The sequence below is a fragment of the Cervus elaphus genome, chromosome 24, assembly GCF_910594005.1.
Source record: "Cervus elaphus chromosome 24, mCerEla1.1, whole genome shotgun sequence".
Taxonomy (NCBI): domain Eukaryota; kingdom Metazoa; phylum Chordata; class Mammalia; order Artiodactyla; family Cervidae; genus Cervus; species Cervus elaphus.
Genome location: NC_057838.1, coordinates 25,836,715 through 25,855,971, shown reverse-complemented (window position 1 = coordinate 25,855,971; position 19,257 = coordinate 25,836,715). Strand labels below are relative to the sequence as shown.

General features: G+C 45.1%; 1 protein-coding gene and 1 long non-coding RNA gene across 10 annotated transcripts in view; one reads left to right on the top strand and one right to left on the bottom strand.

The window, feature by feature from the left end:
* Positions 1–6,315: 6,315 nt before the first annotated feature.
* LOC122682534 (zinc finger protein 621-like) lies at positions 6,316–18,146 on the bottom strand. 3 transcript variants are annotated; one of them, XM_043885348.1, is made up of 5 exons: positions 18,030–18,146; positions 17,238–17,321; positions 9,834–9,960; positions 9,185–9,292; positions 6,316–8,046 (listed from the first exon to the last, which is right to left on the bottom strand). In XM_043885348.1, exons 1-5 carry the CDS (start codon positions 18,072–18,074, stop codon positions 6,995–6,997), a joined length of 1,416 nt encoding a protein of 471 aa, XP_043741283.1. In that variant the 5' UTR covers positions 18,075–18,146; the 3' UTR covers positions 6,316–6,994. The 3 variants fall into 3 exon arrangements, with proteins under 3 accessions (XP_043741283.1, XP_043741284.1, XP_043741285.1); XM_043885349.1 differs by lacking the exon at positions 18,030–18,146 and adding an exon at positions 17,789–18,023; XM_043885350.1 differs by lacking the exons at positions 17,238–17,321; positions 18,030–18,146 and adding an exon at positions 16,692–17,199.
* Positions 18,147–18,205: 59 nt separating this feature from the next.
* LOC122682538 overlaps positions 18,206–19,257 on the top strand; it is a 39,032-nt gene continuing 37,980 nt past the window's right edge. For all 7 annotated transcript variants that reach the window (XR_006337413.1, XR_006337412.1, XR_006337415.1 and 4 more), the window contains exons 1-3: positions 18,206–18,401; positions 18,489–18,600; positions 19,062–19,190. This is a non-coding gene — a long non-coding RNA (uncharacterized LOC122682538). The remainder of the gene's footprint in view (positions 18,402–18,488; positions 18,601–19,061; positions 19,191–19,257) is intronic.

Sequence of the window (19,257 nt, the reverse complement as noted above, 5' to 3'; positions counted from 1 at the left end):
CGCAAAGAGTTGGATGTGACTGAGCGACAGAACTGAACTGAGAAGGTGGCAAAGGTGTAAAATGAAAATTGTGACCAACTGAAATTTCCTTTAACAGCACAAATCTATTGTAACTAGTGAGGAGACTGGTAGAAATAACAATCATTACTGATTCATTTATGAGAAATACAAGAGCCAGTCTTATAATTGAGCTTCATGTAATCAAAGTGCCAAAATATTTTCTTTAAGCAATATATTTTTTATATAATATCTAGCTTTTAACACAGTATGATTTGGGGGCTTCCCTTGTGGCGCAGTGGTTAAAAATCCACCTGCTAATCAAGAGGACACAGGTTTGATCCCTGCTCTGGGAAGATCCCACATGCCACATGGCAACTAAGCCCACACATCACAATTACAGAGCCAGCGCTCTAGAGCCTGTGAGCGGCAACTACTGAAGTTGCAGAGCCTATAGCCCCTGCTCCACCCCGATGAGGTTGCCGCAATGCAATGAACCCGCGCACTGCAACGAAGAGTAAGCCCGACTTGCTGTAACTAGACAAAAGTCTGAACACAACAACAAAGACCCAGCACAGCTAAAAATAAGTAAATCTTAAAATAAAATAATATGATTCTTAGGTTAAAGCAAATCATATGACTTTTTTCTGGACAGCCATGAAATAGCTATTTGTACTGATCTACTTACAGGGGTTTTCAAAGACCCACATTTCGTAAAATACTCTGAGAATCATTAATTCAAGATATTTTTGAAAACAAAATCCACGATTGTTTTCAGAAAACAAGTAGAGCAAAGGTTGGGAGTCAACGTTTGGGACTGGGTTTCTGGAATGGAGGACGGAACTAGAGAAGCAGTATCAGTAAGAGAATGGAGGAAGGAGAGGACAGTATATTTCCCCAGGCTGCACCACTGGTGCTGATCGCTCTAAATGTAATTTCTCTAAAAGTCTGCTCTTTGTATAAATGTGCATAACTAGGGCTTCCCTCATAGCTCAGTTGGTAAAGAATCTGCCTGCAATGCAGGAGATCCTGGTTCAATTCCTGGGTCAGGAAGATCCGCCGGAGAAGGGAATGACTACCCACTCCAGTATTCTGGCCTGGAGAATTCCATGGACTCTACAGTCCATGGAATTCTCCACAACTGAGCGACTTTCACTACTTCACTACTTGTATAAAATGCATCTATTTCTAAACACTCTATTGTTGTTTTAACTCATATAAACCATGTTACAGTGTATATTAGGTTGTGGGGTGTGGTTTTGTTTTTGCTTTTGTTCTGTTTTTGATTATCAATGTATTTAATGTTTATCTGGTAGCACAAAATCTCCCATCTTCTTCAAAAATGGCTTGGCTGTTCTTTGTCCTTTGCTCTTCTGTATAAATTCTAGAATCAATCTGTAAGGCTGCTGGTGTGTCCGCGCGCGCACGCACACACACACATACACACACACACACACAACCCCCTCCTCTAGTAATTTTGATGGGAATTGCTTTTAATATATAAATTCATTTGGTAAAAATTGAAATCTAGATATTCACCTTCCCTACCCATGAATATAGCACATTCATCAGAGATTTCAGTCATTTTCTATGCCTGTAAAGAGTATTTGATATTTTATAGCTGCCCAAAATATTTTTAAAATCCTTTCTCCTTTCTCCACATTATAAATCTCACTTTCTGAGAATGAATCCAAAAATTATTTCCCCGGAGTCCTTGCTATTTAGATGTACACATACAACCAATTTTCACTGAGCGAGTACAACTTCTTGGAAGATGGAAATAAAGGTCATGAGACCGTATAGTCAGGATCCTACCAAAATGGATGTGGATGCACTTGGTTTTTCTCACAACAGGTAGCAAACCTCCTGGAGGTCTAGCCCCTCTCTTCGGTGCGGTGAGGGTGCCAGTCTAGTAGCAGGCACCAGCAGCTGCTGGGTTTCCACTGGAGCCTCTTGGTACTGTCCTTGGTCCCTTTTCTGGGCATCTGCATATGTGAGAGCCCAGCTTGGTTCCTTTTTGGGAATTCTGTAAGCTGTCTAGCGGTTTCTAGCAAATCCCTCTCTGCTTAAACGTGTTGAAATGGATTCTGGGGAATTCCCTGATGGTCCAATGGACAAGACTTTATGCTTTCACTACTATGGGCCCAGGTTCAATTCCTGGTTGGGGAACTAAGATCCTATAAGCCACATGGTGTGGCCAAAAAAAAAAAAAAACCCCAAAAAAGATTCTGTTGTCTGAAACTGCACACTGACCGAGAATTAGGAAGTAGAAGCGAGTTGCTGATTGTGACAGAACTGCCTTAGTACATGAGATGAGAACTGGGTGATAGAAGATCAGATATTGCAAGTTGAAAAGTGGAAGAGATAAGGTAGGGCCCATCTGTGTCTTTCATTCTGGCACCAGGGATGAAGCCACAGCCACTCCCTGGAGCTCAGTTATCCCAGCAGAGAGCAGAATCCATCAGCTGAGGCTGGTGAGGACTGGGCAGGAGGTACTGGGAGGTTTGAGAGAGGAGGTGCATAGCAGCAGTCCAGCAAAATGCAGGGAACCCTGGAGATACAGTATGACTATAGGCGGCATTGAGGGCCTACTTGAAGTTACTTGTCATGAACCTCAAGCAGGATAATTCCACATGACAATGCACTTTCTCCTGACCACTTTTGGTAGCATGGATGCAGGCACAAAGAAGGCAAAGAACTGCATTTAGTCAGAGGTGGGGTCCTGCCAAATGAGTATATACCAAAGCCAGAAAAGGGCAAGGCCATTAAAGGAGAATGTGGAGGAACTGCTGTAATAACTGACCATGGACTTTAAGCGGGATAAAGAAAGAACAGGCATGAAGGAAGTGAAGGGCAGTGAAAGAGAGAAACAGTGGGAGCTGAAGGACTGTTAGCATCAGGATTCTAAACGGAAGAAACTGGAGAGACAGGTCACAGAGCAAGATATTTAAAGTGCTGAGGTTACAGAGGGGTGAAGTTTTAAAATGGTAAGGTCTAGGACACAATCAAAGGAGTGTTTCAGGTAAAATGAAAGGGTAAGAAGGAAAATGAGAGGTGAGCTGCTGGCAGGCTCATCCACTGAAAACACCAAGAATTAAGACTAACGCTGAGCAGAGTGAGAGCAGGTGATGCGCTAACACCTTCAAGGAACAAAGGGCATGTGACCCAGAGGTTCCAGCCTGATGACAGGATTCAAAGGTGGAGGTGGTTTGGGGGTTAAGTGAGAGGTAAAGAATGGCCTGAAACTGACAGAGAAAGAGGACCCAGAATATGTGATGTGAGGGATGGTGCTGGGGAAGCAGCATCCTCAAGAAGTGAGGAGGTTTTGATCAGAGCAGGAAGGACTTAACATTCAGTGTGGTTCCCTGACACCAAAAATTCCTGCTACACTGCTATCGAGGAGAGAAAAGTGGGGAGGTGACCCAGAATCTAAGTCTTTAAGAAAGACTTAAAGCCAATTTTCCTGTTCTTTGCCCCATTAGCATCCCCATGCACTTCCAGAAGTTATCTGAGTCTTTCCTAAGCTTTTCTGCCACATGAGGGCACTGCTCAGCTCCCTGCAATGTGGCTTAGAATTTACTTTTCTCAGCTCTGCTCCAAGTCACAACTCTTTCATCCGATTTCGAGCTTCCAAAGTGTTATCATCAGCTTATTTTCACCGTCCTTCTGAGTTTACGTCTTTTAATTTTTAATTCATTTTTCTTAATGGGGTTTCAGGAGGGTGTGAATGTCAACATGTTCAACCACCATTTTTACAAAACTACATTGTGCATCTTATTTCCACAAAGTTTACTGGAGGAGGAGGGATCTATTTGTTTGGTTTTAGTTTCTGGTTAATTTTTTTGGCTCCCACCACTACCACCAGCCCAAATTTTCTGAACTGCAAGCCTTCAAACTAGTTTTCTAAAGAAGGCATCCAAGACTGTAAACCTTGCTCTGTGTTCCACCTTCTGCCACATCGCATAGACCCCGCTAAGTCTCCTGACAACTGTTGTTCATTTCTAAACCATCTGCAGCATCCACTTTGTGCTCTCTCTAACTCAGGAGCTATTTTCAAGTGTATTAATTTATGTAAGAAAAAAAATGTTCTTTCAGCCAACATGCAAGTCAACAACAAAAACAGCAAAACCCAGCCACAGTCCACCTCAGGAACTTCCAGGCAGTGGAGAACTCAAGGACTGCATAGGCCACATCAGATCTCTTTCCCCTTCCTTCTTCTTCCCTACAGACCAATTCCACTTGCTGTTCTCTCTCATTCTAAACTGACACCACCCAAACTACTTGTAGAGGTCTCAGACCACTGAGAAACAGGGCAAGCCCTTTATCAACGTACACCCCCAGACAGCTTCTGCTCAAGGCAGTCTCTCAAAGCGTGGTCCACACTCAAGGGCTGGGCATCACCATGGATATCCACAATCAGACACTTTGCTGTAGAGCAGAAACTAACACAACGTTGTAAATCAATTAAATTCCAATAAGAAGTTTTTATAAAATCAATCTCTGAGAGTTAGGCCAGAAAATTACTCATTTTACACCAGGTTATTCAGACATATGGCAAAATTTAAAAAGCACTGATTGCAAGGTAGAAACATGTAGATAGAAAAGCAACTTTCCATGAACATTTAAGGATTTACTTTAAGTTTGTGTTAATAAAGGCATACCTTGGAGATACTGTGGGTTGGGTTCCAGACCACCATGATAAAGCAAATACAGCAAGAAAGCAAGTCACATGAATTTTCTGGTTTCCCAGTGCATGTAAAAGTTGTTTACACTATAGTCTATGAAGTGTATAACAGTATTATGTCAGGGAAAAAAAAAGGAAAAACTTTATTTAAAAAATACTTTATTACTAAAATATCTTAGCCATTATATGATAATGCAGTGCTGCCACAAACCTTCCATTTGTAAAAATTACAGTATCTGCAAAACAGATACAATGAAGCACAATAAAATAAGCTGTGCCTGTAATGCATAACTCAAGTTCTTTTCCCAGAAATTACTTCACATAGTCCTTTGCATAGTTATAAAAGACCTCATTTAAGGTCAAAAGCAAGACCAATCTAAAACTGTACTTCACTAACCTGTCACAACCTCTTGAGAGTCACTGGACTGCAAGGTGATCAAATCAGTCAATCCTAAAGGAAATCAGTCCTGAATATTCACTGGAAGGACTGATGCTGAAGCTGAAACTCCATTACTTTGGCCACCTGACGTGAAGAGCCAACTCATTGGAAAAGACCCTGATGCTGGAAAAGCTTGAAGGCAAAACGAAAAGGGGGCAGCAGACGATGAAATGTTGAGATAGCATCACTGATCAATGGACATGTATTGAGCTAACTTCAGGAGACAGTGGGGGATAGAGGAGTCTGGTGGGTTACAGGTTTGATCCCTGGTCTGGGAGGATTCTACATACCATGGGGCAACTAAGGCCATGTGTCACCATGAATCAAAGCACCCTAGAGCCCGTGTTCTGCAACAAGAGAAACCCCTGCAGTGGGAAGCCCACACACAACTAGAGGAAGCCCACATGCAGCAACAAAGACCCAATGCAAACAAAAATAAATAAAAATTATTAAAAAATAATTCCACAGGCATATTCAGATTTTCCCCAGATCACCTGCTCCTATTTCTTTAGTAATTTGCCAAACTCATATTTATAATTTATGCTATCTGGAGAAAAGTGCAGAAACCAGCACTGCTTGCAAATAGGAAGCCAAAATGCCCACTAAGAAAAATTTACACAACAGACGGAGCAAAGATGAATGTCTTGGTGTACACATACTAAAGAAACCAAAGTTAAAAGGAAACGACCAGGGACTTTCCAAAGTGGTCCAGTGGCTAAGACTCTGAGCTCCCAATGCAAGGGGGCCTGGGTTCAATCTCTGGTCATGGAACTAAGATCCCACATACCGCGGGGCAACTACGCCCATGTGTCACAGCTAGAGAAGCGCCTGTTCCACAGTGAAGACCTGGAACGGCCAAATAAATTTTTTAAAAGTTCATCTGCTTAAAAAAAAAAAGAAAAGAGAAAGAAAGAAACAACTAGGTATCAAGAGCAAAACTAAAGATAAAAAACAAGTTCATGTTTCAAGACCTGATTGCTCTCAATCATATAAATGATTGTTATCACTGCATACATTTATTATCATTATTTACTTATTTTTGACTGTGCTGGGTTTTCATTGCTGCACGGGCTCTTCTCAGGTTGCAGCAAGCGGGGGCTACTCTCTAGCTGCAATACATGGGCTTCTCACTGCAGTGGCTTCTCTTGCTGCAGAGCACATGCTCTAGGGCTCCCAGGCTCTAGAGAGCAGGCTCAGGAGTTGTGACGCATGGGCTTACTTGCCCCGCGGCATGTGGGAGTCTTCCCGGCCCGGGGATCAAACCCCTGTCTCCTGCATTGGCAGGGGGATTCCTTACCACTGAGCCACCAGGGAAGCCACATATATGTTTTCTAACTGGTTATTTCATATGATTTTTAGCAGAGACATACAAGAGTCTCAACAGTCTGTGTCTAGGACAACCCAACTTCACCTGCATGAATACACCACACCTTCAGCCACTGAACCACCTGCATTTATTTTTAAAGGCCCTGGTTGGAAGCTGATGCCACTTCTAAACTCTGACAGATCTTACATGCCTGTTTCTCACAGGCAGCTTCTCACACATCACAGGGGGCTTATATGGGGTGTCCTATCTCAAAGTGCCTAATTCACCACAGCGTTCTACCAGCACTTCCCAAACCAGCAGCCCCAGGATACAGATATGGCCATTACTGTTCAAGTCTGAAAGGGACCAATATGAAAGTCAAGTGTTTCCATTATCTACCCAGAAGAAAAGAGAATACATTATATAAACACAGTCTTTAAATATATCTCAATTATAATGGAGTTTATGCTGAAATAGTAGGAACACAGGTACAGTGTAAAAGCTACAGATCCAGCTGAAGATAGGTTAGAGATCTGCTGTAACAGCCAGAGAAGTGCCAAGACAGAGGTCACGGGGGGTGAGGAGCAGGGGTCAGAATAACTGGGGAAGGCTTCACAGCGGGAGGAAGACCCTGGAAGACACGAACTACTTGGACAGGGGATGAAAGAACCCCAGCGGCGGGCAGCAGCATGAACACGGGCCCGGAGGCAGGAGTGAGGATGGCGTGTGGCAAGGCCATGACCACAGCAGGAGCAGAGCCCGGGCCCTGGAGACGCCCGGGAGCTGAGGGTGCAGAGGGGCCCTGGGGACGCAGCAGGGGCGGCCCGAGAGCCTTGATGGGCTTCTTCTCCACGGGGTGCACTTTCTGATGCTGAACAAAGCTGCTGTACCACTTGAAGGCTTTCCCACACACCTTACACTCATAGGGCTTCTCTCCGGTGTGAACTCTCTGATGCTGAATGCAGGCGATCTTCTGGCTGAACGCCTTCCCACACTCCTTACACTGGTAGGGTTTCTCCCCGGTGTGGACGCGTTGGTGGACGATAAAAAGTGACCTACACCCAAAGCCTTTCCAACACTCCTTACATTTATAGAGCTTCTCCCCTGTGTGGAGCCTCTGGTGCTGCAGGTAGGCGGCGCTCCGACGGAAAGCCTTGCCACACTCCGTACAAGTGTAGGGCTTCTCCCCCGTGTGGATCCTCTGGTGCTGGGTCAAGGCGGTGTTGGAACTCAGACCTTTGCCACACTCCTTACATTCATAGGGTCCTTGACCAACGTGATTTTTCTCGTGTACGATACAGTCGTAGCTGGACTTGAAAGCTTTGCCACACTCCTTGCACTTGAAGGGCTTTTCCCCAGTGTGGCTCCTCTGATGCCGAAGGAACTTTGAGTTGTATTGGAAGATCTTCCCACATTCTTTACATTTGTAGAACTTCATGCCGCCTCGGAGTATCAGATTGGGATTCAGACTGAAAGTCTGCCACACTGCCTTGCTTTCAAAATCCAAGTGCTGAGACACGTTCGTGAGAAGCCCTCCCACGGGCCTGCCGTGGGCCTCTGTGCCCTCAGAGGCTTGCTGCTCGACCGCCGGCTCTTCTGTCTTGATGCCCCTCTCACCACCTGACCAAAGAAACCACAAGTTTCCTCATTACTGAACTGGAAGGGAAACGGGTTCCAGCAGTCCTGGTTTTCTCTTCTAGGATGCGGTATTTCAAAAACATACCATGAGATGGTTATGAGCTTCCATAAAGGAGGATGAGAGAGAGAAGCAAAAACAACAGCATAAACTGGACAAGTGATGACACTGCAGTCCAGGAAGTGCCTCTTATAAGGAAGGGCTGGGGAATGAACCAGGGAAGGTGAGGTGGGCAAATGAGAACTTGAAAGAGTGGGAAGGAAAGGAAGCAGGAGGGGAAAAAAGAATGGCAGAGATAAGAGGGAGCAGAAAGAAATTCAAACAGGCTTTAAAAGAGAGAGAAAGGGAGACCCTCAAGGAGGAAAAAGACATCCGTGAGATGAAGGGGAGCAGCTAGCAGCCCGGAAACACCAACAGAGAAATGATGGATCCCAATGCCCCACCTGGAAGCCAGGAAACCACCCCCAATTCTGAATTCTAAGTAACAGCCAGATGATTCTACTTTAAACATTTCACATAATATTCTGGGATAAAAGATTCTTTCTTTTAGGAAGTCAGAGGGAACATAAGGTGATTGGAGAACTATAGGCCACTGTGGTGTCACCACTAAAAGAAACCACTTTTTACAACATTACAGTATGTGTGAGAAGTGAGACGTGAAAAGTTTCTTCCTAAAGTAAAGAAAACCCAAGTAATTAAACCTTCCAGGACTGACTGGTAAGCAGACTGGAAATTTTAGGATGGGTGGATGTGTCTTGAGAGTGTGGTATTGGGGGAATAGTCTTGCCCTTTCCTCTATGGCCCCATTGAAAACAAATTCATTGTAAACCACAACATTATGGAACTTTAAAATACTAAAAATGATATAAACACTAAAAAGGCAAATAAAATCATAGCTATGGTACAAATCAGTCTGATGCACAGAATCACACTTTCCTTAAAGTATGGCTGAAACCCTACCACCCCGCCATGAAAACCATCCTTACAGGTTCGGGACAGGAACTCAATACAGGTCAGCGAGTGACCGAGTCAGCTACAGGGAGCTTTGCTCTCCACTGCAGAAGAAACATTTCCAGTAAACCAGGAAGGCAAAACCAGAAGGTGCTAAGTCCCCTTACTTACCTGGACAGGTGCCTCTCAAATCCTCTGCTTCCCAGGGATTGGGGTCCCATGGAGCTTCCCCTCTCTCCAGCTGGGAGATCAGATCGGGTCTGGGGAATGGAGACACTACTCCAGCAAGAAAGAGAGACAGACAAGTTGAAGGGAGACATCCAGAGCTGTTACTAAGATCCCTCTGCCCACCCCAAGGCAGGCAAGTTGAGCTGGGGGGGGGAGAAGGGGGCTTCCTGGGGGACCAATGAGCCACACAGGGGTTCTGAGGAAAGGGTCCAAACTACACTCCGTGGAAAGATCAGGCAGACAGTGATTCTCCCCAGGGAGAAAGTGCAAGCTCGCCCTGACTCAGAAGAAAGGACATCCCCTCAGGATGAATGTACTGAGATCCTGGGAGGCTCCTGCACACAGGAGAGGGCCCACATCCACGACACTGCAAGGACGGAGGAACTGAGGCCTCCTGGGGGCACCCCAAGAGTCCTTTCCTTCCGGGTCCAAAACCACGCTCTTCCCTGGGAAGGAATAAAGTCCAACTTCAAAGCCAGAGGGAACCTGGCATTTCCCCACCCAGCATCTCCACAGAACCCTAAGGACTACTAGAACCTCCAAGACAATTGAGGAGTACGTCAACTATCAGAGGGCCACTGAGAGACCTTACCCAGGGAAGCCACGTTTGCATAATTCTCCAGCATCACCTCCCTGTACAGGGCCCTCTGCGCAGAGTCCAGGCTGGCCCATTGGTTCTGGGTGAAGTACACAGCCACGTCCTCAAAGGTCACTGGCTCCTGAAACAACAGGTTCCTGCTCAAGCTCTGAGTGAGGGCCAGAGGGGGCCAGTGTGAGCTTCTGGGAAGAGGTGGACCTGCCAAGGTCTGTGACTGAGCTCCGTGGAAGGCCTGTTCCATGGACAAGAGCACTGGCTCCCACCTTCAAATGTGGAACGCCAAGGCTGTCCCACCTGCTCAGCCCTGCGGCTCCAAACTGTCATCCCAACCTCACAGCCTGGCATCCGGGGCTCTCCAGGCTGTGACTCTATCAACCGCTTATGTCCCTGTCTCCATGGAGCTGTCTCTCTAGAACCCAGTGCCCCGAGGTACCCATAACCTGTCACCTTATTCTCTGTACCCCAACTACTCTCCCCGTCTCCTCTCAGCCAAAGCACATGTACACCACCGCACGTATTCCCTGATCCAGTTTCTCCTTGGCCTTCCCCACCAGCTTCCACTACACACAGAGAAGCCACTCCTTAGAAATAGCCCCAGTACAGCTACACGTTAAAAAAAAAAAATGAAATCAGAACATTCTCTAACATGATGTATAACAACAAAATCAAAATAGATTAAAGATCTAAAGGAAAACATAGGCAGAACACTTTTTGACATAAATCACAGTAATATCTTTTTCAGTTTGTCTCCCAGAGTAATGAAAAGAAAAACAAAAATAAACAAATGGAATCTAATTACACTCAAAAGCCTTTGCACAGCAAAAACCCAAAGTGAGAGAAAATACCTGTAAACAATATTACTGACAAGGGATTAATCTTCCAAATTTACAAACAGCTTATGCACTCAATTAAAAAAAATTTAATCAAAAATGGGCAGAAGATCCAAACAGACATTTCTCCAAAAAAGACATACACAAGGCCAAGAGGCATGTGAAAAGATGCTCAGCATCTTTAGAGAGACTATTAGAGAAATGCAAGTCAAAACTGCAATGAGGAATCACACTGTTCAGAATATCCATCACCTAAGTATCTACAAACAATAAATGCTGGAGAGGGTATGGAGAAAAGTGAACCTCCCTACACTGTTGATGGGAATGTACACTGGTACAGCCTCTGTGCAGAAGAGTACAGAGGTTCCTTACAACACAAAAACAGAGCTACCAAATGACTTAGCAATCCCACTGCTGGGCATATATCCAGAGAAAACCGTAATTCAAAAAGACACGTGTACCCAGTGTTCACTGCAGCACTGTTTACAACAGTCAGGACACGGAAGCAACCTAGATGTCCATCAATGGAGGAGTGGTACATATATACAGCGGAATATTGTTGCTGATGTTTAGTAATTCAGCAGTGTCTGACTCTCCTGCGACCCCAAGGGCTGTAGTCCACCAGGCTCCTCTGTACATGGGGTTTACCAGGCAAGAATACTGGAGTGGTTGCCATTTTCTCCTCCAGGCAGTTCTCCTGCGTCTCCTCCACTGGCAGGGGGATTCTTTACCACTGAGCCACCTGGGAAGCCAGCAATGGAATATACTTGGCCATAAAAAAAGAATAAGATAATGCCATCTGCAGGAACACGGATGGACCTAGAGATGGTCATATTGAGTTAAGTCAGTCAGACGGAGAGAGAGAATCATATGATATAGCCTATATGCAGAATCTTAAAAAAGAAAAACAAGATACGAAAGAACTAAACAGAAACAGACTCACAGACTTAGAGAAGGAATTTGTGGTTACCAGAGGGGAAGGTCAGTGGGGAGGGAAAGAGTGGGAGTTCCGGACTGACATGTATACACTACTAGGTTTAAAAGAGATAACTGACAAAGGCCCACTGCACGGCACAGGGAACTCTGTATATTCTGTATATCTGTATATTCTGCAATAACCAATGTAGGGAAAGAATCTGAAAAAGAATAGATACTTGAATACGTATAACTGAACTGCTGTGCTGTGTGCCTGAAACTAACACATTGCTAATCAACTATATTACAATAGGAAACAAACATTTCTTAAAAAACACTCCCAATATTTCACAAATTTCTTTTCATTCCTTCTTACCGTATTAGAAAGCCAGCTCTCTTGAAGGAAACCTGCAGCCTGCCTATTCTGGCCTCTTCTCTGAACCGCACATCTTCAGAGAGGGCTGGCTGTGTGCTGTCCCTAGGCATGGGCACATCCCCTGCCCCGTGTCTTGCGCTTCATCCCACTCGTGAAAGTTCACTCCTCCCTGTCTTCCCGGGCCACCTCCATCATCCCAAGAGTGACGAGAACTCATATCCATAGACTAGACCCTAGGCACCAGGCTCTTGGGTGGGTACTTCTAAATTTTGTCTGTCATTTACTCTTCACAACACAATATGAAGTCAGAGTTATTTACCCCCATTTTTCAAAGAATGAAATTAAAGTTCAGAAAAATTCACTACTTTGCCCCAAATCACACAGCCAGGAAGTGACAGAGCTGGGACTTCAACCCAAACTTGTCAAACAGCAAACCTGGGCTCCTCCCACATAGCGAGCTGCCTCCGACACGGGGTTCATGAACTTCTCCAAACACAGAGCCAACCCCTGAACCTCCTCATAACCTGGTGTCGCCCCTGTCTGCAGAAGATCTTTTCACACCCACAACTTCCAAAATCAACAGTCAATCTATCTTTATCATGCTCCCTCCAGGCCACACGGGGCCCCTCCCCCAATCTAGACTGAGGGATCAGCTATTTCAGAACAGCACACATCATTCTAGAAGCCAGAGCCTCTGCATCTTCTGAGACACAAGAACAGTCTCTAACGGCGTCCACTGGCTACCCTCTTTGCTTCTTCTATGGACAGGCTGCCCCATGCAGACCACAGAGACTGGACTCCCAACCTAGAAGGGGTTTCCAGTCTTCTGCACTTTCTCGCCTTGATGACCCCACAGATGATTCCACCTCCTGGGAGTCTCACTCCCCTATGCAGTCAGCATTCTTTTCAGCCGATGAAAATGAAAACACCTACCCACTGGGGCTCAGCTAGGCCCCTGATTCTGTGAGTGTCCCAATCTCTCCCGGCAGCCCCCAGAGCAGCCTGTGCTCTGGAGACAGCACAGGGGACAGGGAGAAGGGAACACTCTCACAACGGCTGCTGGAGGAAGCAGGGAAGAAACACATCCCCAGGATAAATGCTGGTAACTGCCCCTAGCTACTCTCCTCGCTCTAAACTCAGGTCCTTATGAGGGGGTCCTTTTCAAACCAGAACTAGGGAATTCAAAAGCAGAGAGTGAAAGAAAAAGAACATAAAAGAACAAATTTAGAAACTTCTCAAAGGAGAGCTGACCCTTAAACTGGGCAATGACAAAGTCCACAGGGCCCCTGAAATACTTGAGCCCAAAATCCAAACATCTGATAGAACCACGATGTCCTGTGAGTAATCACTGATTCAGCAACAAGGCATTAAGGGCTTCTGAGGACAGCGGCCACAGCCTGGTAGGAAAACCGAACTTCACTCTGCTTCCCGGAAGTCAAGTCTCACTCCCTCACGTCTCTAGAGCTGCTCTCACAGTCTTCCCCACCCAGTGCCATCTTCCTTGACATGCTGTTCTTCCCATCTGCTTTCAAATATTCCCAGGTATCACAAGTCCAAAAAAATGCCCATTATTAAAGGGGAACTTGGGCTTCCCTGGTGGTCTAATTTATAAGAATCTTCCTTGCAATGCAGCGGACACTGGTTCAATCCCTGGTCTGGGAAGATTCCACATGCCGTGGAGCAACTAAGCCATTGTGCCGCAACTACTGAAGCCTGCGTGCCTAGAGACCATGCTCCACGACAAGAGAAGCCACTGCAACACAGAAGCCCTCAAACCGCAAATAGAGAGTAGTCCCCGCTCACAACTAGAGAAAGCACAACAGCAGAGACCCAGTGCAACCAAAAATAACTAAAACATGTTTTTTTAAATAAAGGGGAACTTACTATTTTAAGACAGTTAGGTTGTTGATATAATTTTCCTCTTCCTGTGCATGGTCCCTGTGTACCTCACTTTATTTTTCTCCACTGTGCTTTTTCATCATCTGACAAATTACACTTTTATCGGGTATCTCCCTCTCACCAGAATGTAAGCCATGAGGCAAGGATTCTGCTTTCTTCATTATTGCTTTCCTAGTGCACAGTAGGTTTTCTTAGTAGCTTTCCCTGGTGCCTGGCAATAGGTAAAAGCTAGTAGTAGCTTTTCCTAGTGTCTGGCAGATCCAAGACGATTAATATGAACCTGGGGAAAAATTAATTTGAAAAATGGTTCGATCACAAATAGAATTTTTACGCTTATGAAGAAGGTCAGAGAAGAACAGCAAATACCACTTTCACAGTGAAATGCCAGGGCACATCCATTAAAGCTGATGGCTGATAATTTACCATGCGCTGAGGTTCTACTTTTGGTAAAAGGCTGGACAAGCAGCATAAATACAGCTAACGAAGTAACATAAATATCTTTACTTGCAGATGAAATGGCTATCTGCCTAAAAAATATCCAAGACCCAAGAAAATAAATGAAAAACATTTAAAACTGACAAGATAATTCATTAAGTTAGCTAGATACAGGATACATGAACCAAAATGATTAGCTTTTTTAAATATCAGTATGAACGATTAAAAGACAAAATGGGAGAAAATAAGATGCCATTCATATGAAAAGAGCTAAGAGTAGACCCAACAAAAACCTGCAAAACCAAGATGAAGAAAACAAAATGATTATTAAAATAAATAAAACAGGAACTGAATAAATTAGAATATACAGTGTTTCTAAATGGGAAGAATCAAACCTGTAAAGAAGTCAATTATCCCCAATTTTGCCTATGATTCCGATAAAATCAACTTCTCCACCAAAAAAAAATCAATGGGATGAATGCAGAGGCTGGGGCTCATTTAAAGTCATCTGAGAAAAGTAAGTGTGACAGACTACCTGAGAAGGTTTTGAAGGAAATACATTTTTCAAAGAAAAGATGGGAGGGAATTGAACCCTACCTGAAAAGGACAATACTTCAAGCAAATGAGAATATAGGCCATAGATAGTGAGAAAACATTTAAGGAGACACACATAATAAAGGACTATTATCCCAAGTACACAAAGAACTCTGAAAACTCAACAAAAAAATGAAGAACCTGATTAAAAAATGGGCAAAAGACCCAAACAGAAATCTCACCAAAAAAAAAAAAAGAAATCTCACCAAAGAAGTTATACAGATGGCAAACAGGTATACGAAAAGATACTCTACAGCATATGTGTTCAGGGAAATGCAAATTAAAACAATGAGATACCACAACATACCTAGCAGAATGACCAAAATCTGAAACACTGACACCACCAAATACTAGTGAGGATGTGGAGCAACATGAACTCTCAGTCACTGCTGGTGAAAATACAAACTGTTGCAGTCACTTTGGAAGACAGGTTAACAGCTTCTTAAAAACTAGAATAAACACATTCTAACCATATGATCCAGCAATCATACTCCTTGGTATCTTCCCAATGAGCTAAAAATGTATATCCACACAAAAACAAGCACAAGGATGTTTACAGTAGTTTTATTCATAATTGCCAAACCTTGGAAGCAATGAAACAGTCCTTCAGTAGGTGAATAAACTGTGGTACAGTCAATGGGATATTATACAGCACTTTAAAAAGCTATCAAGCCATGAAAAGTCACACAAGAACCTGAAATGAATACTACTAAATGAATGAAACCAACATAAAAAGGTAGGATACCAACTACACAATTTTCTGGAAAAAGCAAAAAGATCGACAGTTGCCAGGAAAGGAGGGCAGGACACAGGATTTTTAGAGCCTGTGAAAAGCCTCTGTATGATACAACGATAGTAAATACACGTCATTATACATGTGTAACCCATAGAATGTACAACACCGAGAGTGAACCCTAGTGCAAGTTATGGACTCTGGGTGACTATGATGTGTCAATGGAGGTTCATCAATTTGAACTAATGTACCACTCTGACAATGGGCTATGCATGTATGGGGCCAGAAAGCATATGGGAACTCTGTGCTATTTGTTTAATTATGCTATGAACCTAAAACTTCTCTAAAAAAAAAAAAAAAGAAGTCTACTAAGAAAAGAAAAGGGAGGGAGCTGAGTGAGCAATACTTAAATCTCTTACCCAGATGGTAATATCCTCGAAAATGACTCATGTTCTTTTGCAACCAACTCACCACCATGGGCCAAAATCTTTTTAATATATAAATCCATCCCTTTCACATGCCCTGCTTAAAATCCTTTAGCATCTTCCTACTGAACTCAGAAGTGAAACCTGAGTCTTCATAGTGACCTCCGAGACACTAGTTGTGCCTAGTTTGTCCCACCTCACAATGAATTACTTCCTCTAACCTCTCTCTACCCTAGAATACACCCAGCTTTCTCTCCTACCTCAGGGCTGATGCATTTCCTACAGTCTGGAAAGCTCAGCTTTGGCTCTCTCTCCAGTAGTTCTCCATCCTATTTCTACCTCATCCTTGAGGTCTCAAGCTCACGTGACCACCTCCATGAGGGATTCCCTGATGGTCACCTTCAAAAGGAGCTTCTTTGAAGCTTCTCAAATTTGAGAGGGTGCATGAGAATCACCCACACAACTTGCTACAACAGATTCCTGACCTGACCTACCCTCCTCCCCAGTATAATTACTGATCTAGGGTGGCACCTAGCAAATTGCAGTTTTAATAAGCACCCAAGTGATCCTGATGCTGCCCATCTGTGGACCTCACTGTTAGGAAGCACTGTACTTGAGCAAAAGGTACTTATGATATCAACTTACTTGTTTTTGGTAAAAGTACCCTCCATGAGAAAGGAGAACTTGTCTGCATTATTCAGCCCTATGTGCCTAGCATCTGAAAGCACATATGGAAGGAACAATGCAGGTCTCTCTGGGATACCCCTACTATTTGAGGAACAATCTCTTCAATTAAGAATTTGTCTCAAGCTGTTTCTCACCTAGCAACCTTATCTTTTTTGCTAATCCCATATTTCTAATTTATCCCCCACCCTCAACGTGTTTCCCTCTAGATAAGGTTGTTTTCTATATCTGTGCACACAACTTTTATTTGTACAACATGATCTGGATTTTCACATTCTGAGGGAATTTCTTGACCTGGGTCCCCCCTTTTCTACTTAAATCGATATGTCCAAACTCTTCAGGCTACACACAAGACTCTAACCTCCCCCACCACGTATTTACAACCTTAGCCTCGGGGGATGGACTCAAGAGGGAAACCACAGCCTGGACAAGTGAGGCCTTTTTGGTCCCTTCCTAATGACCTGATAGCTACTGTGACTCTTAAGACTGAAATGAAGGGAGGCTCACCTGAGGCCAAGTGGTTTGGAGCATGGCTGATGTCCCCTGGCTCTGTGCACTCTTCCCGGTTTGGAAAAGCAAGAACCTTAAAAGCTAAGAGAAGAACAGCCATGAGCGCAATGGTCCCTTTTCTACATCATCACCCACAAACGCCCAGTCTTCCATCTCATTGCCAGCATTGGCAGGAGTCTCTACCAGCCCTCCACTGGCTGATCGCCGCCACCTTCTCATGAATTGCTCTAGCTGGTATTCGGGACAATCCACCACCTGTCTCCTCTGCCCAAGAGCGCTACTGGGCCCATTCACACCAAGTGGACCGAGACACACACGACGAATTCGGCCCCTACAGTGCTGGGTCTGAACAAACTTAAAAACCTAAAAAAGTGCTTATGGGGACCACGTCATTGACTCCCAAAAGTGCCTATAGAGAGGAGACAAGGCTGACTGGATTTGGACTGAGTGAAATATTCATGGTCATATTAGCTATCAGGGCACGGGAGACCCCAAGAGGCTCTCCACCCAAGCAAGCAGGAGACCCCAAACATCAGAAACTTCAGTACCGGCCACAGGGGACTGTTGGGCCAACTTCTTTTAGACAAAAAGAGGATCCCGCCTCGGTGGGCAAGGAACTGGACCAGGGCTCTGGGCCCGCAGCCACCTCTGCGGCTTCTGTGAGGCCCAGACGCCGGGGCATCCGGTCAGAGGGAGGCGAGTTCAGGGGCAGCGTGCTGACGAGGCGCTAAGGAAAACGAGGAAGCCGGCGCCTAACGGGACTGACAAGAAGAGCTCGCCAGAATTTACCCTCTTTCCCTCATAACCCCTAAAGGGGGTTCTCTCAAAGATCATGCAGAAGCGAGCGCAGGTGTCCACCAACCCTCTAGGCTGCCCATCTCGGTGGTTCCGGCGGCGCGACCTCACGTAACCCGAAGGGGCTGGGCTTCGGACAGGCGCTTGCCCGTGACGTCATTGGTGGGCGCGGTAACACAGAACTAGAGGCTGGTCGCTCCGCCCTTGTGCTCCAGTCGCTGAGCCGACTAGAGTTTGGGTTTCGCGGCACCCCTTAATCTACTCAGATCGCGGCCTCTGGGCCCAGGTATGTGCTGTGTGCGAAGTCTCTTCAGTAGTGTCCGACTCTGCGACCCCCATGGCTCCTCTGTCCATGGAATTTTCCAGGTAAGAACACTGGAGTGAGTAGCCATTTCCTCCTCCGGGAGATAGTCCAGACCCAAGGATCGAACCTTGGGTCTCCTGCATTTGCAGGCGAATTCACCACTGGTCCACATGGGAATCCGGTGCAAGCGGCTGAATGGTTGCAGCCCTGAGGATTTCCCAGGAGGTGTACACTACTTGTGGTTGCCATTTCAGATAACAGGTACATTGCTCCAATGTGCCCACGCGGCCTGGGCCTTGTGACTACACCGCTGTGGGAGAACTGGAAGTGGGAAGAGTAGTGCCCACCATTTCAGTGGCCAGATGTGTACGGGTTGAGAGCGTCAACCAGTTAGTTTCAGAAACCTGTCTGAACCGCTCAAAATAACGGGATCCGCAGCAGTTGGTTTGCCTGATTCACTGTCTGTTATATGGGTATGATGGGGGTACCCCCACAAAGGGCTGTTGAAGTTTAATCATTAAATGAATTCACAGATTGGCACAGTGAATTGGTGGTGCCTGGCATGAAATAAGTGCTTGTGAGGCTGTTCTGTTTTGTAACTGTATTGTTTTTAGAGATACAAGCCCTGCTGGGACTCCAACCTGTGACACAGTTTAGGGAAACAGCGATTAGCATTTATTCTTAGAGCCCTTTCCCACCATATACCTGTATGTGTGTTCCAGGCCCAACTTGGAGAAATTCAGCACCTCTGTTCAAAAAGGTTTTAACTACAAAGTCATCTTCAATTTGTGCAACGACAGAGGGCCAGGATAGTAACTGAACCAGGAATGGCTTCTCTCCTGTGGCCGCAGGTACTGTGGTACCCAGGGACTTCTCCTTTGCTGTTTCAGATTCCCTGTGATGGAACCTTTAGCGCTC

Coding starts and splice junctions, on each gene's coding strand:
- LOC122682534 (XM_043885348.1), bottom strand. CDS start 18,074: ATGATCTTTGAGAGAACCCCCTTTAGGGGTTATGAGGGAAAGAGG. Junction 17,322..18,029: donor GGGGTTATGAGGGAAAGAGG/GTAAATTCTGGC, acceptor TTCTTCTCTTAG/CTTTTAAGGTTCTTGCTTTT. Junction 9,293..9,833: donor TGCAAACGTGGCTTCCCTGG/GTAAGGTCTCTC, acceptor TTCTTGCTGGAG/TAGTGTCTCCATTCCCCAGA.